The sequence below is a fragment of the Eptatretus burgeri genome, chromosome 1, assembly GCF_056783735.1.
Source record: "Eptatretus burgeri isolate ZD-2024b chromosome 1, Ebu_testis_v1, whole genome shotgun sequence".
In the NCBI taxonomy this organism is placed as follows: Eukaryota; Metazoa; Chordata; class Myxini; order Myxiniformes; family Myxinidae; genus Eptatretus; species Eptatretus burgeri.
The window spans coordinates 14,360,134-14,379,146 of NC_140961.1; the positions used below are offsets into that span (position 1 = coordinate 14,360,134).

Here is a 19,013-nt window from a genome sequence, read left to right on the forward strand (position 1 = left end):
AATCCTCATCGACAAAACGTCAGCTCTCTAATCATTTATGGCAGATATACTTAATCGTTCTGTTCTTGTGCCAAACGACTGCCCTGACTTGCTGGAAAGGCATCAGCAAACTACACATTGTTAGCAATCGTTGCCATGACACCGCTTCAATAACACAGCCCTTGGGACAGAAAGAGAAAGAGGTCTGAAATAGGTCCTGACAATGAAGCTCAGATGGTGACCACATTTGAACAGTCGGGATACAGCCTGCAACAATGCACCGCTGTCCTGCTCTGCTGGTGGTGATGGCATTGCTTCATGGAGTATGCTGCCTTTTCAAAGGGAAATCAAGCTGGCTGTCCCAACGAAAGACCACCACGATGCCTCATGGAGTCAGCTATCGATTGGCAAAAATCCTCCACCAACAATGAGGACGGGGGTGGTTTGGGGAAAGAGGAGACAAAATAATTTTGACCATTTTGGAGATGGCCCTTTAATAGTCCGTGACAGTACAAACATCATCATGTACAAGCGTTTTGAGTCAAATCTAGCATAACACAAGATGCCACCTTACTTTATTATTCCATCACCTCCACCACATTCTCTCTTTCTGATACTATGCTTGAAGGCATGTTCAGTGCTGCCACAGCAGCTCCGTGGTAAGAATTACACGAGGTGGTTTGTCATTGCTTTCCCAGCAGTAGTTAGGGCAGGAATTTGTATTTTGGTTATGGTGCCGGCGATAGCTCACCTACTCTTCGTGAAGGACACTGTGGGATCTTTAACGTCCACCAACTAATGCTAGCAGATGGAGCACCAGTTTAACGTCCATCCGAGGGACGGTATAAACATTGATTAAATCGCCCTGCTATGAAACACCAGGTTGACAGTTTATAGCTGAGTTGAAAGTCAAACCTTGGCTATCGACGGCTTTGAGTTGAGTGTACGTACTTCTAGGCTATCCTGTTCCCTCTCCTACATCAACTTGAAGAATTGCACATGTCTGTATGTTCTTTTCACTTTTGAACTTTAAAGAGCAGGTTTTGGGTCGCTGATGACCGCGTGATTCGAAGGTTGCAACCACATTAATAATCGGGCAATTATTTTCTTGCATTTGAAACTCAAAATATGCTAAAATTAACTTTTAAGTCAAAACTTTTGTCAGTGATCGAAAAACACCGGAATTTACCGAAGATGCTGTGACGTCACGTTCTCCGAAAACTTCATGAACATTCGGAAACAGCGTGTGAACAATGGCGAGATGCGAATCAGAGAGTGATTTCAGCGGCGATGAAATTGAGTGTTTTCATTCCAATATTGCTGAGGATGAGTCGGAGGATGATGGGAAATTATACTATGGAGTTTCTGGCCCTGGGCTATATAAATTTGAGCCACTTGCAAGTGCCAGAAAACGGCCTATTTCGTGTACAAGTGGCAGGACTGACTGCCCGGCAGTTCACACTGATAAACTCCACCAGACAGATTGCTTTGTAGATTTTCATTTTCTTGTTCGATGCATAAAATAATGTAAAGTTTGATTAGTCTGTGACTTGATATAATTTTTAGCTCGCCTGTTTGAAGAACAGAGAGCTATAGCGATACCCCGGCATGAGCGTGAGCGTGAAAATGTTAAAGTTTTTGGTGCAAGTTATTTTTTCCTTTCTAATGTTTTTATCTACCACCTATTTTTTATACGCCATATATATATATATATATATATATATATATATATATATATATATATATATATATATATATATATATATATATATATATATATATATATATATATATATATATATATATATATATATATATATATATATATATATATATATATATATATCGGGGTGTATAATGTGATACCTGTCTTCCGTCCATCCGTTCCTGTCCGCACTCTAACTCCCAAAGTTTTCAACTTTCACGGTTCATATTTGGTACATAGGTACAGACTGTGGAGATGGTGTCGTGACATACGTTCATCTAAAGTGGTTGCCATGGCAACCAGGATGCTTTTTCCATCCGTTCCTGTCTGCACTCTCCCAAAATTTTCAACTTTCATGTTTCATATTTGGTACATAGGCACAGACTGTGGAGACGGTGTGTCGCGACATACATTCGTCATCTAAAGTGGTTGCCATGGCAACCAGGATGGTGTTTTCCATGTCGTAGCACAATTCTGTATATACCTTCTTGTTCGGGCGGATATTGTGCTCACTTGCGCTCTTGTTACTGATTACAATATACAAATACATATTTTGCTTTAAAATTATTTGGATCAGACTTCACTGCAATGCTTTATAAAAATTTTTAATTATTAGACGAGTCTTTTAAAAACGATATGTATAAACAGGCGAGCATTGGGTGGCTTTGACACCAACTCTGGTTAACCTTCTCGTCAGAAATAGAATGAATCAATAATGGACCCAAATATATTATACACCGTAGCCTTGGTGTTAAAAGTCTGACAGCTGAGCTTGACCCCAGCGAAAGTGAACAGTTAAAACAAACCCCAACTTTCAATAGACTGTTGTGGTACATAAATACCAAAACATGTTTTGCCTCATTGGGAAATATTCTACCAAATTTAGAAAAAAAAAGTGGAAAATTGATCAATTTTTTTTACAATTGAAATGAAATAGCCCAATTTGCTGATTCTGTTAAAAAAAGTAACTTAATCAACAATAAGTTGATTTGCTGAGAAATTTTTTCATGCTTGTGTTTTTCAGAAAGTTTATTTATGTTTTTCCATGTAGTGGGGCAACTTAGCTAAATATAGCATAACAATTTTGCATTTTGTGAGGAAAGCACCAAATTTGGCACACGAGTAGCCTCTCATATTATGAACAGATTTGGATATTGGGCCATCTCAAATTCAGCCGCTGATGGCTGTGGCAGCCATTTTCCACTGCCATCAAAAATTGAGATGGCCCAATATCCAAATCTGTTCATAATATGATAGGCTACTAGTGTGCCAAATTTGGTGCTTTCCTCACAAAATGCACAATTGTTTTGCTAAGTTGCCCCACTAATGTACTCTTTAAGAATACATTTCAAGGTTTTTCTCACTTAAACTTAACAAATGATTCTGTGACAGAGCAGTATCTGGAGAACTTGTCAACTAACAACTCATATTCACAGAGTGGTGATCGGATGTGTTTCTGCCTTCGTAATCCTCGGCTGTGAAATGGTCACCCCAAATGACAAGTCCATCCAAAGGGTCCTCTTTACCCGTTTTCTTTGGGGGAAAATTCGCCCGTTTTGTTTGTACAAATCTTATCCACTGCCGGTGAATGTTTGATTCCTTCGGGAATCGGTGGGAGCGATTACGCGTTTTCCAGCCATTTTCGCAAAACATGACGACACACGTACGAGGCATGATGTACAAATATCCAAATAACTTTGTTCTACAATAATTCAAAATAAAAAAGGATAATATAGACAGTTGCAAGTTCAAAAAAGCGAAAGAACAGCCTGCTGAACTGGACACCTCTTCAGTGAGCGTCCGCTTTGTTTTGGAGAACGTGACGTCACCATCCATATATGGCACGTGCCTGTTTTTTTTCAACAGCCTCGAGAAATTTCATTAATATTCCCAATAGTTAGGCAACCACAATAGTTTACATCGAACTAAAAATGCACATATCATCATATTGCTAAATTTTCAGAACATGTTTGGTGACCCGCCACCTGCTCTTTAATGGTTTCGTCAATAGCTTGTTCGCTTCATGAAACATCACTCAGACAGAAAAAACTATTTTATTCATTTAAAAAAAAAAACAAGAAAGGAAAATCAGTTTGCAATGCCCCTGTTGTTTGATGGAGCAGTCAAATGATTCGATGCAGAACCAGTATCATTCACAACAAGCAGAACTGCCAAAGGCACCAAAGAGTCCGTCATTGCGACCGCGTGCGTTTTATTATCTGCCCTTTCCGGTTAATTGCAAAATTGTAACATTTATCGTCTTTTAATGCCTCTTCGATACATTCGTCCAAGTTCTCAAACGTTATGAAGCTCTTCGATTCTTCCTGAGGAAGAAAACAAAAAAAAATTGGCGGCTGTGGTGTATTCGTGTTAATATGCTGAAAACAAAGCCATGATTTATATATATATATATATATATATATCATTATAAAAACGCTGATTGCCATGTTCAACATGTCACTGCACATTCCGCTCGGTGTCATGCATCACGACAATGTTTGAATAAGAATTTGTGCGGAAAATGAATAACATCAGATGTATCTATCATCTGATGAGCCAGACAAGCACCTTTTTTGACCTCTAATAGAGGACAAGGTAACAAACAAGCTTAACTTCTTTAAAGTAAAACCTGCCTGAGCAATAAAATTACCTGGCAAGCTGGATAATATGATGGAAAGTTAATAAAATATACCACCTTTCATTCCAGTGACACGTGATGATGTACATGCCTGTCTCCATCCAGCAATGGAGGTTGGCATCCCTGCAATGTTCACTCATTGGGTGAAAATCTGTGGTTTCTCGTTGGCAACTTGGAATCACATGACTTCGATGGTGGTGCTGTTGTAAAGTTTGAATGTGAGGAAGAACAAGCAGTGATCCATTTTCTATTGGCACAAGGTGTGAAAAGAATTTTGTTCCAGTATTTGGTATTCTGATTGTTTGTTCCATATCCTGATGCTGTGTGGACTGTGCTTCCCCACTGACAGACTTCTGGTAGCTTGTACCTGTTGCTGCATTTGAGCCTGGGGAGTAACTGCTGAAATGTTGAGGCTCGTATGAGAGAACGCACAGAACGTACAACAAGAGGGGTGGGAGAGGGAATGAAAAAAAACAGTGGGGAACAGAGACATGATGAGATCTGCAAAAGGAGAGGGATGGGGTGCAGTACACAGGGTAAACAAGATAGACACTACAGGGACATTCAGGTCCTTACACTACAGGGACTTTCAGGAAGGAAAGCAGGGAATTTGAAGGTGGTGGGTTTAGGGTGGATTAATAAGGGTTGAAAAGATCGTGGTTTTGGATGGTGGTGAACAGCTATTTTGAAGACCTGGAGGGAAGACTGGGATAGAAGAGAGTGTGGGAGTTTGTTCCAAAGGTGGAAAAACAGAGGAATGAAGATGAGCAGTAATTCTTGATTTTGGTAGTTTTACCAAAAGGGGGTTGCTGGTGGACCTTGAGCGCCCTGCAGTAATGGTATCTCAGACAGAGTGGGGTTGGCGAGGCCAGAGAGATGACAGTAGAAGTCAGAAAGACCACTGACCTGCCTGCGGTGCGAGAGTGAGACCCAAAAAGACAGACTCATGGCAGGAGATACCAATAATCCTAAATGCCTTGGCTTCCACAGTGTGATGCCGAGAAAGGTGAGAGGTGGGAGCAACCGGCCCAGAGGGAAGAGCAGTACTCCATCAGGCTACGGACAAAAGCTCAGGTGGGCCGAGGATGGACTTTGTACGACGATGCCTGGCTTTTGAGGCCAGCTTGGAAATGTGGCTTTCCCAGGAAAGATCATGGCAGATAGACCCAGAAGCTTGAATGAAAGGACTTCTTGAAGAGGACTGTTGAGAAGGTAGATTGGGGGGGTCCAGACGGTCCTTTCGGAGAGACAGAGTGTGAGATTTGTCAGGATTGAAAGACATGTTCCACGTGTGATGACAGTAAAAGACTACCTTGTGCTTTTATCCAGATCTGTAGAATAGAGAGGCTGCTGCTTGCCGATCTGAAGGATGACAGAGGGATTCATCAGCAAAGAGATAAAGAGGATTTTCCAGAGAATCGGAGAGATCATTGATGAAAACCAGAAAAAAGAACAGGGCCCAGAACACTGCCTTGAACTCCAGCCTGGACAGGAAGAGGGGATGAGAGAACACCATTTAGGGCCACACGTTGACTGCAACAGGAGAGGAAGTCTGCGAGGCATCCCTGTGGCCTCAATGAAGAACTGCAGAGAGCAAAGTCGTGGAATTTATTGATTCGACCTCATACATGATCAGCACTTTGGATGATTGTACATTATGATGTTCTTTTTTGTTGTGAAATGGTTGCGTCTATGGTTTTCTTTGCAAATACTGAAGTGTACACATTGACACCTTCCAAAAAACAAGAAATAAATATTTTAAAGTAGGTGAGAATCAAAACATTCGATATGGCATAATAAATTTAGAAATCTGACCTTTAAGACCTTCACTTGCTCTTCTCGTTCCTTGCGTTCTGCCTCTTCTTTCTCGGCCTGAGACTTCATGTTCAAAAGTGTCTGTTCTGTCTTTTCCTTTTGCTCCTCTACCAATCGCTCAACCCTGAGAGCACAAGAAAAAGGAAACAGGATGTCAAAAGCCCTTAATGTTTCGATCGAAGACCAAACAAAAGTGCCTTTGAGTTGACTAGCGATATTGGAGAAATCATTGCGCATTTACCAACGTTTTCACGAGGCACCTGGGGACCAAGATTCAAGTTCAACCATGGCTTCCCACAAGTTCCACGCCAGCAAGGGCTAGTCTGAGAATTTGTAAAGAAGATTTGGTCAAAATATTCAGGGAACAAGCATCAGAAGACTATTATGTTGTTGAGAACTTTCCAACGCAGCGCACAAAACCAATTCAGGTGAAGGGGTTTATGCAGGTCTTTAATGCCGACGAGAAGAAATTATTCTGGGAGGATGCCATCTCATACAATCCTGTCGAAGCAGGAAATATCTGCTCCAGGGTTCAAAGTGGCTAAGGATCATCTTACCCGTCTTCTATGTGGCAATGCAGCAGGTGACTTCGTCAAAAAGCAAATGCTGCTCTTCCAATCATGGAAACCCCACTCCCAGCTCGCCACTCCAACAGCATCATCATCCCGAGCTTAGTCTTGTGGTTTATATTAACAGCAGAGTACGTAATATTTTTACCTGAACTAGCCTCACCGTTTTGCAATAAATTTAAAAGGTAAAACTCTTGTTTATGTTTGTTACCTCCACCACCTCAGGTGGACGGAGGTTACATTTTCAGGATATCTCAAAATGTTGTGGACGGATTCAGCCAAAACTTGGTGTACTTGTTGGATGTGTGACAAGAAAGACGATTCGATTTTGGTGAAGATCCGGATCCGGATACTGGAATTTTAAGTGATTCTTCACCATTGAGAGATGGGGCCAAAAATATAACATAGCATGATATTTCAAAAAGTCATGTATAAGTTATGACAAAATTAGGTGGATGAGCTGGTTAAGTGACAAGTGGATATGATTTTGGTTCGGATCCAGATCCCGCCTCTCACTGGGATACAAAATGTAAACTGTTCAGCCTGGCAGAGGTATGCGCTCCAGAGTGCTGTTCTGGGTTTGTACTGTATTTATTTTACATGTTTATTTCAGTGTCAACGTGCTTTATATTTATTTCACGCATTTATTTCAATTGTGACGTGTTCTCTATTTTCTTGAAACCCAGGAACCTAACCCCCCCCCTCCCCCTTTTTCCATTAGACCCTTGGTTTTAACTCTCACAGCATTTTCCAGGAAGGCACCGCCCATGATATTTAAGGGTTTATTGTATATCATTTTTGGCCCCATTATCTTTTTATGGCACATTATTTACTCAGTCTGTTGTATTTCCAACCATCCCCCCCCCCTCAAACAGCTCCCTCACGCTGCTTGACAGGATCAAGTAAACATCCAACCTTTCGCTAATCAGATCATGTACTCTTGAAAATGACTGTCTCTCTGGCGTCGTGTTTGTAAAGACTGCCAGAGAGACAGAGACGGAACTACAAAGGCGGCACCACATCTGGAAGTTTAATCAGGCATATGGTGTCGTGTGCAGTCCAAGATCGCTTCCACTGACTGGTCCACTATCTCATCGCTCGAGCCTAGATAGACACAATACTGAAGACATTTCTCAGTTTACATCTTCACATCTCCAAATAGCCTGAGGCAATTACTAATAATAATAATAATAATGTTCACATTGCAATCGACAGTGAGGCAATTATCAATAATAATAAAAATTGGGGCAATACCCTTGGGTGCTCACCTGGTAGAATAATGATACTGAGGAGGAAGTCAATGTGGGACAATCAAGAAAATGTACCAATGAACCAATGTTATAGCAAATACCTATTTTGGGGTGCACCCCCCCTCCCTCCCCCATAAACTCCCTCAGACCCCAATTTTTAAAAATAGCGTGAACAAAACAAACTTTAGTACACATCACGGGTGATGAAGGTTGTGGTTAAGTTTCATCAAAATTGTGCGTGTCCTTTCAGAGAAGAAGTTGCAAGTGTTTACGGATGGACAGACGGGCTGAAAGCACACAATCCCAGAACTACGTTCCAGGTGAGCAACAAAGGAGCTTTCCTTTCAAACTTAGTTTGTAAAGTCTGTCTCTGGAACATACTCCTTGTTGGTTCCTTCACTCATGAAGTATGACAAGGCAGTGGACACTGATCATGCAAAGGCTGACTGCCTGAAAAGTACTGAGGTGTGTAATACTTCTCTTTCTAAACCCATGCTACAAACCCCAACCACACAATTCACAACACTGAAAACATTGTGGGCAGACAGGACGATTTAGAGGTATGCACACTCACCTCTCAGCTGTCTCGCCTGGGTTTGAATCGCGACGCACCTATAAACTGTCATCCTGGTGTTTCACAGGCAGGGTGATTCATCAATGTGTGTGCTGTCCATCAGGTGGACGTTAAACAGGAATCCCAACTGCCAGCACTGCTTGGTGGACGTTGAAGATCCCACGGTGTCCTTCGTGAAGAGAAGGCGAGCTATCACCATCACCATGAACAAATTCCGAATTCCCGCCCTAGCCACCAGAGGGCACTGCATCAACGGCACAACTGTGCCCGCAGCCATTGATTCTGCCCTGCAGCCTTGTGCTTCAAATGAACAAAGAAGCAGAAGAACTGAAAACATCCAACAGCATGTGAATTTCTCTCCTGCCAACTACAACCACCATACTCGACTCCTTTACTGATACTGATCCAGATAGCACGAGTGCTTTGATGCTCAAAAAAAACTGTTCATCTCCTCTGTCTACTCTTCTTTCTCAGATTTATTCCAGGTCATTAGCTGAGGGCTGTCGCCCTGTATAATGAAAAAAAAATAAAAATCATGAATGTGACCCCACTTCAGAAGAGAAGGTTAAAAAAAAAAAATGACTGAACCAGTCAGCCTTCTCCCCATGATCACAAGCAGAGTAATGAAACCATTATTGTAGGAAACCTCAATAATCATCTTTTCTCAAATACTCTGATCTCTGATATTAGCATGGTCTATGCCAAGCTGATATTGACGTATACCTAACAGGAAGGTTCTGAGCATGACATGTGTTGGTTTTTCCATAATCAATGAATGGATGCCCTCAATGTCAAACAGGTCAGGACCTTCTTACTGGACATCTTGCCTGTAATTCATTCCACTGTCACTCGACCCAGATTTACAAGCAGGCAGCTATCCAAAGCTCCATCCTCACCAAGTTTTCAGATTTATTGTATTTACAAGCAGCATGTAGCTCGAGATAGAGAGCTCTGTCTCTGTCTCATTTTGTGACGGATCCCGTTATTGATATACCCCCCAACAATCTCTCTTCATCAGTGGAAAGTACAATTTGCAGACGAGTCCACGAAGCTCTGTTTTGAGCTACTGGACCTTAGTATCAACTAGAACGTACCTGAGGGAGATCATATCTTGAAGCTGGCCTCCAAATATGAGTCACCTTAGATTTCTCCACAGCAGCAACCACATCTTTTCTTTGTCATACTCAGTTTTTAAAACCCTGCACCTGATTGTCATGGAATATGCCCACACAATGGACTGGAACTGCTGCTTCCCATCTTGTACCCGTTGAGACCATGGAATCCAAGGTTTGCCTTGTCATCGGCATCTCACGACACGAGGCTGAGTCTCATTCACGGCTGTCAGGTTGGTAACCTTACAGTATTTTACCAGGTCTGTACTGGTCTTGCTCCTCACCTCTCTGCCCAGTCCTACCCCTCCAATTAACATGCGTTCCACCAGAAACTCTTTCCTTGCTACTCTCCCAAAATCCAAACTTTAACAGTCTCCGACATTCATACTTCTCCACTTCTCCAACCTATGGAACCGTCTTCTTGAATCTGTTCTATCAAGCTCTTCCCTTAAGGACTTCAAACTCTGTTGACAACTGTCAACCTCATGGCATCTCATTTTTTTTGGTACCATGGAGCTTTACGACACCAACGAGAACCATGGTCTCACCCTCACCTGCAATTCAATTTTCCTGTGCTGTGATGCATCTGTATGTTGTTGTTGTCCTACTGTTTTTTTTCATTCACTCCATTTTGTATCCATTGACCTTTTGCCCCCATCTAGTCTTAAGTGAAATACAAGGCTGTTGTTCCGATGCCAAGTATTAAGGGTCTCCTACCTGTTAGGTATACATGAAAATACCTGAAAGAAACTTGCGGCTTGTGGATAAAAGGATGTACACTCATGTATTCCTCTTTTCTCTTGCCTGTGGAATAGACTTCCTCAGTCTGTTCAGTCCCATTCTTCTCCCCAGGACTTCAAGACGGTTGTTCACCATGACGTCATCTACCCCAAATTACCCCATTCCCAAGCATTCCCCTTTTCCAGGTTATTGTGATTTCCCCTCTTCTCCCTCTCCTCTTTTTGTTTGCGAGTTGTCGGTTGGTTTGTTCCTTTTCTGTTTCATCCCCGCTTTCCTCTTACTCCTCTTGTTCCGTTTCATTCAGATTGTGTGCAGCTCGTTCACCCCATACATTATCCCCCCCCCTCCCCTTGATCTCACTTCTCACTTCTACTTTGTTGTTGGTCTTTCTCTCCTTTCCATCTCGCTCTAGCTCTTCCACGAAGCTCAATCATGTGCACAAAAAAATGCTTCAAAGGCAGAACCACCCAAATATGTACAAATATGGGTTGAAAGGATTGCTTACATCTCAACTGCAAACTACGAATGACATCTAAGCTAACTTCTGCAACAGCAACTGGACCAGGTACGAAAGCTGAAAAAAAAGCAACCCTTCATCAATGGATTTGGAGAGACACGCACGGCCTACCGTGCACGTGCAAGCCGCGCATTCTCAGCAGCATTCTCAGCGAGCAGACGGGAGTATTCCTCGGTGTCCTCTTTGGCAGAATTTTGAAGGCTCAGCAAGTGTTGTTGATATTGTTTTACCCGCTCAGCTCGGAACTCCCTCCTGCACAAGAGACAAGACCAATTAAGGGAGGTACATCGCATATCAAAAATAACAAGGCCTGAAAATGACAACAAAAAAAATGAATGAAAAAACAAATAAAGCCATGAACCGTATAGAGTTACTCACAACGAATGGGGTTTTTCTCAAAAACTACTCAATCCAAAACAGCAATGAAGGAAAACCAAGCAACTCATCTTTAACGATGCGAGAATGAATGCATGTTTGGAGGAACGCAGAAGTAGCACGTTTACATGAGCATGGATTGTCCACGAATCTGATCCGATCCGGGTTCCACCACAAACCAGATTGAAGGTCTGCACGAGTTAATGAAGCTCTACCCAGCAACAGAACAGTTATGGTGAACCGTTTTGAAATTACCACTCTTTCGTCAAAATGCTGAAAATTGTGTTTTAAAAAAAAAAAAAACCAAACTGACGATTTTAATCACAGATTCCGCGTTGGTAACCGCAGGTTAAAAAGTGCCTGCGGTAGCAGAACCGAGTCACTGAAAATACTGTTACGTTTGAGACGGGGTATGCATTCAAAGGGTAATTAGGATGTTTAATTAGGTATGCCATGCTGTTCAAGTTTACCAGGATCTCGATGTAATAAGTAGCAATTCAGCGGTGATAAGTTGTCTAGTAAATGTTCATATCTTCAAGGGGGAAATGATAATTGTCACGAAATTAGATAGGGATACGGGATAGGGTAAGTGTGTCTGCGTAAACCCCTTTTAGTATTCTCTGGAGGCTGGCCGTGACGTCACAGGACAGTGCAGCGGATGGCTCCGCCCCGTGATCACGATTGGCGGAAGGCGACGGCGGTGGGCCAATAAACGGCTCGATTGGAAGTGACGAGGACGGGAGGATAAAAAGGTTCTATTCGGGGTCGAAAAGGAAGAGGAAGAAGATCGGGACAAAAAGATCGTGTTTTTTTGGGTGGAGGCTGTTGCGCGGGAAGCATACTTGTTGTTGTGCTGATTCGATCGTGTACTTGATCGTGTCTTGGAGCCTTGCTGAGCCTCGTGCCTCACCTTGGTTGGCTCTGGGGTTCTGCTGACTTGGAGTATGGGGTCGAATGGCGGGCGGACCTGCCTCCCTCTCCTGCTCGCAATTTGGCGCCAGAACTGGTTCCCTGGCGGCTGTGAGCGGACTTAGGCCAGGACCAGGAGGTTGACAGCACCACAGTTTCTCCTGCCCCCCCTGACGAGAGCAAGGCCAGCTCGTCCGACGCCGATCCAGGGACAGTTGCATCCACACCACGGTCCAGCCTGACCACCAGAAGTAGCTACTGTGTGTGTGTGTGTGTGTGTGTGTGTGTGTGTGTGTGTGTGTGTGTGTGTGTGTGTGTGTGTGTGTGTGTGTGTGTGTACTTGGCGCCTTAGAGGGTTTGAGATCTGTATATTCATTGGAATTGTCTGTGTTTTCCCCACGCCCGATCCCACACCATCCCGTCGAATCGCCCCGGATTCCTTTTCTTGCCGAGTCTTGTTATTTCTGGTTAATAATAAAAACAAATAAACATCATCAACTCAGTGAAAAGTGACTCGTGCCACCTTCCTCGTCCCGTTTGCGGTAGAGCGATTAGAACCGCCATGTTTGGGTTATAAATAAATAAACCGCCTCCATCGTTTCGGCTCTGTACTGTACTGGAATGGGAGATGCTTAGTAGGCAGACACGAAGCGGAGGAACAGTCGAGCCGGGCTGTGTTGCACGAGTGCGAGCCAGGGCGTACTGTGCCCGCGGCTCCCCTTTATTCCGTACGCGGTACACTCACGAGCCGGCCGACTCCAGTATTACTACGACGCCTCAGACGGCGTGCACACCTCATATCCCTCGCCGAACCCCACGGCCACTCCTCCACCATCACGCCCATCATGCATCATCATCATGCCCCTCCCCGTGGGCATGGCTACACCACACTCCTCCCTCCTAAAAGTATGATTATTAAATGATCAGTATTATAAGAAGCATGCAGAACACGAAGGATTTCGTATAATAATCATGGAAATAAAATGAAAATAACAAAGTATAATAGCACACCACATCATATAATGTGTCGATGCGAGCGAGTGGAGCAGCAAAGGTCAGGTCTGACCGCGTTACCGATATGAAGCAGCAAAATGAGAAGCACAGCGGCATTATGCAGCAAAAACGCCCCCCCCAGGTGGCCCATGCTGACATGACCCTGGCCAAGGTCGTAACGACCTCTCGAGCTAACCTCCTCCGGCCCCATCAAACGCCTCCGGCCCACTCCCCCCCCAGGCAGACCCGACGGAGCTAAACATCCCGAGGCCGGCAGTCCGCTATCTGGAAGCCGTGGCGCCAGCCTTAGACCTTGGCCGGGGCGCTGAACAGCGCTGCTGGCTGCATGCATTTAATGCGCCAAAACAACTCACGCACCACCATCAGTCGAGACGCCAACGCCCGTCCCAACGGCCTTGAGCGAACACAGCGAGTTGTGCTCGCAATCAGAGGTGGAGGTAACGCAGACCAGGGCACCAGTCTTGGTTCCGAGTCGATCTCCGAGACCCACACGGCCGCTAGACGGGAGCAACTCCACTTAAACCACACTGCAATCATAGGCTCGTTATAAATCATTACGAATAACATTCGAAGCATCGTAAATTCATTTTTCCGTACAGCGCGCTTTTTTGATAAAATCCCAGCACATGACAAAGCAATTACCTGCGGCCTGGAGCAACTGGAGGCCAACAAACCTTCTTTATTCGCCCCCACATCACATTGACCATAATCCAACTCCCATTGACTGATCTCCGCCACATCCACTTTTATATGAGAACTGCTGGCATTTATTTCATCAACGTTAAACTGCATCACTAGAGCAAGGAAAAACACATATGCCATGAACAACAACCCACAACCCACATCACGAGTCCGCTTCTTGGTTGTCGACTTGATGCTGCGACTCGCGACTCCCTTTAACGCCACGGGCCCACCGCCACCTGTTGAAGCTGCCTGAACCACACCGATGCGCATTGCCTCACGAACCCTGCCGAAGCGCGGGAACTCATCGCGAACGAAGCGCGGGAACTCATCGCGAAAGCTGATATGGCTCTCGCCGCTCCTGGAGCGCACCTCATCGCCGCAGGCAGCAACGAACGGTGGCTCCCGCTGCATCGACGCGGCCCCCGCCGCCAGCGCCTCGCCCTCGGTATTCGACGAAGGTCTCGAAGAGAGCACTGGCACATCTGGAGGCACGAACCGGAACCCGTTCCGACCCAAAAGGGTCCGGCTCGCCGAGCCCGGCTCCTGCTCCGGCTCGCCGAGCCCGGCTCCTGCTCCGGCTCGCCGGCATCATCATGCCCCGGCTGCAGGCTGATCTCCAGGTCACTGGGGTCCTGCTGCGGTGCCCCTTCGCTCCCGGTGCGATCGTGCTGCGGTGCCCCTTCGCTCCCGGTGCGATCGTGCTGCGGTGCCCCTTCGCTCCCGGTGCGACCGTGCTGCGGTGCCCCTTCGCTCCCGGTGCGACCGTGCTGCGGTGCGCGCTCTCGTCCCGCACCGCTAGGCGTGCGAGCACCCTGCGGCACTTGAGCCATCGCGCGGACTTGCGCGGTCACCGGTGTCTGCTCGACAGATGAAACAGTCGCGATCGCTGAGTCGAATGTGATGTCGGTCAATGGCTGCTCGCAGACAATGTCAATGGCTGCTCGCAGACCAGAAATAAAATGATCTCTGAACCGTGCCGGATGCTCCTCTGCCGTGAATTTGCACGGCACAGCCGAATGCGATGCGCGGCCAGCACGAGTGGACTCAACTCGACACCCGATCCGTGCCTCGCTCACTTCCCCCCCCCCCTGCCACTGATCTTGTCATTTCCGGATCAATCGCAAGCAGGGTTCGACGCGGGACGGAAGGATCGCCTCGCACACCGCCATCTATGACCGTAACAATGGGCGATGACCCTCGGCCCACACACCGTAGACGACCTCGAGAGCCCAGACCGCCGTCCGAGTGATTGCATTGCCACGCTCGCCCACGACCCGCGCCGCAGACCGTGCGCATGGCCGTGCGTGCCTGGCCCATCGCGATGACCCCTAGACCATCTGCTGTGTCCCGACCATCGAGACCTCGGATATTCTCCAGAGCTTGTGCGACGTCCAACGCCGCGTTCGAGCCGAAACGCGTATCCTCGACAAAACGAACAAGAAAATGAACCAAATGAACGAACGTTGCCCACTCGACGTGGCCGAAGTCGATTCCGACGAAGGCGGGCACGCGTACGTTTGCCATGCACCGACCCTTTGCCATGTTCGCGCCGGCGAGACCTTTGGCTCCGTAGCCTGGAACCGCACGGGTCATTTGCCGCCCTTACACACGTCGATTCGAAGGTCCTCGTTCGCCAACTGTACTGTGCCCGCGGCTCCCCTTTATTCCGTACGCGGTACACTCACGAGCCGGCCGACTCCAGTATTACTACGACGCCTCAGACGGCGTGCACACCTCATATCCCTCGCCGAACCCCACGGCCACTCCTCCACCATCACGCCCATCATGCATCATCATCATGCCCCTCCCCGTGGGCATGGCTACACCACAGGCTCATTCTACGTTGGCGGGACTGTTCAAGTCCCGTGAACGTCACAATACACAGCACAGCCCATGCACAAAAGTCCTCGTTGGCATTCATACGACATTTTGAACGTTTGAAAGGAAATTTGATCGGTCGAGATGGCGTAACGCGTTGTGAAAGACCTGCTGAACTCAACGTTTGTGAAAGTGCCAACAAGGTGATACATGTTCTGCAGTGCTCAAGTGTATAATTAAATTGAAATAGAAAGATTTTAAAGGTCGTACAAAAAAAATATTATATGTATATTTTTTGGGAAGTGTACCACCGTTGATGAGTCTTCTACACCACCATATCTACCACGTTACATTAGGTCTTCATGCCTGTTGTTTGTGTCCTTTATGACGTCCGTAAAAACAGCAAGTTTCCTGTTTGGAATGATTTTCCATTTTGTTTGACTGCCAGACAGACAGACAGACAAAGAAAACTTAGTTCACTCTTCTGTGCTCATGTGACATCGACGAGATTCCATACAATTTAACAATTTCAGAGCCAAAGTCCTGCTAAACTGCAGGTTCGTTTTCCGATTCGTATTCAAAGTACAACACTCAACTGAAACTCAGTAGTACACCGACGTCTGTCGACGGACATGGCGAGCCAATTTATTAACCAGACTTTTCGCTTTGTGTGCGTAGCGGTAAAAACATCAGCGCAATACATTTTTGAAGAACCTCTTTACAAAGACCGCCGTTTACAATGAATTTGTTAAATTTTGTTCCCTTCAATTTCACCATAAGGAGGTTTCACTGAACCGTACTTGTGCACGTCACACGTGGGCAAGCACCTCCTCCTCCTCCATTTAAATTTAAACAGAACAAGGCATGTAATCTTCATCTCTTCGACCCATACTCTTGAACAGAGCATTGGAACTGCCAAAGCAGTTTTTCCTTGGCCATTTGGCACAATCTTGGACGGGTCGCCGCTCCGACTATCCCTTGGAGCGCAGCTGTGCCACTGATGCCGTGCCCCTCCACCAGTACGCTGGTACTCGTTTCACCGACCTCAGGAGGATGACATGCTGAATCGACCCCACCCGGTGTCAATTCAGCAGCCAACGGGGCTCAAACTCAGGACCCTAACATCCCAAGCCGGCCACCCTCACCACCAAGCCAACACCAATCCTCAAGGTGCACACGTCGTCCTGTAAACTCACCGCAACGCCTCCACGATAACTTTGTACCAGGTGTATCGCTCATTCAGAACAAGGGTTTCCACGGCATCGATGAGAATGGGGTCTCGTATCAAGTCGACCTTCGACTTCGCCTTGGGATCCGTGCGCCTCTTCCGGCCTCGCACAGCCTGCGGGACGACGGGTGTCATCACACAGCAAGCCATTAATCCAATGCCAATGAGACCGCACGGCAGTTGTAATCAGAGAACATTAGTCCAAAAAGACATGATAAAGGAATGCAATGATGTCTTTACAGAAGACTGCAGCAAGACGAAGGAGAAGACAATTTGGCCCATCATGCCTGTGCCACATCCTGTGGGTCGTGCCACTTGAAATTACACGGTTGCAGCTACTCATATGCAGGAAATGTCACCAAGGAAGCAGAACATGGCAACCAACCTTCCTCGAGAGATAGGATCCATATTCCCATGGCAACCAACCTTCCTCGAGAGATAGGATCCATATTCCCATGGCAACCAACCTTCCTCGAGAGATAGGATCCATATTCCCATGGCAACCAACCTTCCTCGAGAGATAGGGTCCATATTCGCATGGCAACCAACCTTCCTCGAGAGATAGGGTCCATATTCGCATGGCAACCAACCTTTCTCGAGAGATAGGGTCCATATTCCCATGGCAACCAACCTTCCTCGAGAGATAGGATCCATATTCCCATGGCAACCAACCTTCCTCGAGAGATAGGGTCCATATTCGCATGGCAACCAACCTTTCTCGAGAGATAGGATCCATATTCCCATGGCAACCAACCTTCCTCGAGAGATAGGGTCCATATTCGCATGGCAACCAACCTTTCTCGAGAGATAGGGTCCATATTCCCATGGCAACCAACCTTTCTCGAGAGATAGGGTCCATATTCCCATGGCAACCAACCTTCCTCGAGAGATAGGGTCCATATTCGCATGGCAACCAACCTTTCTCGAGAGATAGGGTCCATATTCCCATGGCAACCAACCTTCCTCGAGAGATAGGATCTATATTCCCATTGCCAGGTCAAATGTATTGTGGTTTTTTTTTTCAGAACTATCCCATAATGCCGTGCGCGCCGCCATGTTGGTTGTATTCATTGCCATGGCAACGACGGAATCACTAGCTCGACAATCCATCACGTTTATCTCGTTGCTCCGGCTTACTGCAATGGAAGGTTACGCTAATTAATTATTTGTCCTCGTTTACCTTTTCTCGCTCGTTAAGCTTGCCAACCAACATGGCGCCCAAGTACGTCCGTACGCACCTGCACTAAGGTGGGCTCCTGGTGTAGTAAAGTCGGGGAGAGTCGCCGAGCAACGGCCAAAAGCGCCGCCATGGGCTGTAGTTGATGTCCGAGGACCAAGTGAGACCCTCAGGAGGAGAACGACCTCAAAAAACCCCCCCAAAACCACCGGCACGTTCCACACACGTCAAAGCTCCATCTGGTCGTCAAGGCCGTACGCAGCTTCCCCATTGGTTAACACGGTTCCGTAGTATCGTCTCCTGTGATTGGTCCTTCCGTCGTGAAGGGGGTGAAGTAATCTCGACGGTGGGTTAAGGTCATTTATTTAAATATTTACCTCAGTATGACATGCATTGAACTTCGAGAATTGTTGCTGCGTCCGAATAACCAGTAGATAATTATCCGTCCCGCGGACAGGTGCTGTTGGTGGTCACGTGGTTTTGTTGTCCTTCGTTCCTTTGTTCGTGCCGTTTTTTTTTTCTCCGAATGAGGCATTGATTCCTGAGTGGCTTTTATTTGGTTGTAATTAAAGGTAGTCACGCGGAGACACCGAATATGTTGTCACATCATTTTTTTTTGAACATTTGAACATGTAGTTAAGTAACAGCCAATCACAAGCGAGTATGTACATTTTCACTCGTGAGGTAAAAAGTATGGCGATCCAGAGTTTATTATGTATGTCAAGTACAATATAGCTGAGTTTTGCGGACTGTTGATGCTTCGACTCGGAGGAGATAACAAACACATAGCTCCATTAGAATAAAATAAACCTGCCGTCACTGGTCCGTTCTGTGGTAGGCACGTGATCGCACTGGACCAATCATGTTAAGTGATGCTCCTCGGGGCTCGTGCTGCAGAGCTCATACTC

General features: G+C 46.1%; 2 protein-coding genes across 5 annotated transcripts in view; one reads left to right on the top strand and one right to left on the bottom strand.

Annotated features, from left to right (window-relative positions):
• Nucleotides 1-444: 444 nt before the first annotated feature.
• Nucleotides 445-18,381, bottom strand: MRPS26 (mitochondrial ribosomal protein S26). Its single transcript, XM_085872958.1, has 5 exons — nt 18,167-18,381; nt 16,897-17,042; nt 11,012-11,152; nt 6,138-6,261; nt 445-4,008 (listed from the first exon to the last, which is right to left on the bottom strand). Exons 1-5 carry the CDS (start codon nt 18,236-18,238, stop codon nt 3,877-3,879), a joined length of 615 nt encoding a protein of 204 aa, XP_085729084.1. The 5' UTR covers nt 18,239-18,381; the 3' UTR covers nt 445-3,876.
• Nucleotides 18,251-19,013, top strand: part of LOC147033910 (RING finger protein 17-like) — a 238,704-nt gene continuing 237,941 nt past the window's right edge. For 2 of the 4 annotated variants that reach the window (XM_085872863.1, XM_085872876.1), the window contains exon 1: nt 18,251-18,451. In XM_085872863.1, coding sequence (XP_085728989.1) covers nt 18,251-18,451 — 201 coding nt within the window. The remainder of the gene's footprint in view (nt 18,452-19,013) is intronic. The other 2 variants (XM_085872821.1, XM_085872896.1) reach the window with 1 other exon arrangement.

Coding starts and splice junctions, on each gene's coding strand:
- MRPS26 (XM_085872958.1), bottom strand. CDS start 18,238: ATGGCGGCGCTTTTGGCCGTTGCTCGGCGACTCTCCCCGACTTTACTA. Junction 17,043..18,166: donor AGGAGCCCACCTTAGTGCAG/GTGCGTACGGAC, acceptor GTCGTCCCGCAG/GCTGTGCGAGGCCGGAAGAG. Junction 6,262..11,011: donor GCGCGGCTTGCACGTGCACG/GTAGGCCGTGCG, acceptor TTGTGCTCTCAG/GGTTGAGCGATTGGTAGAGG.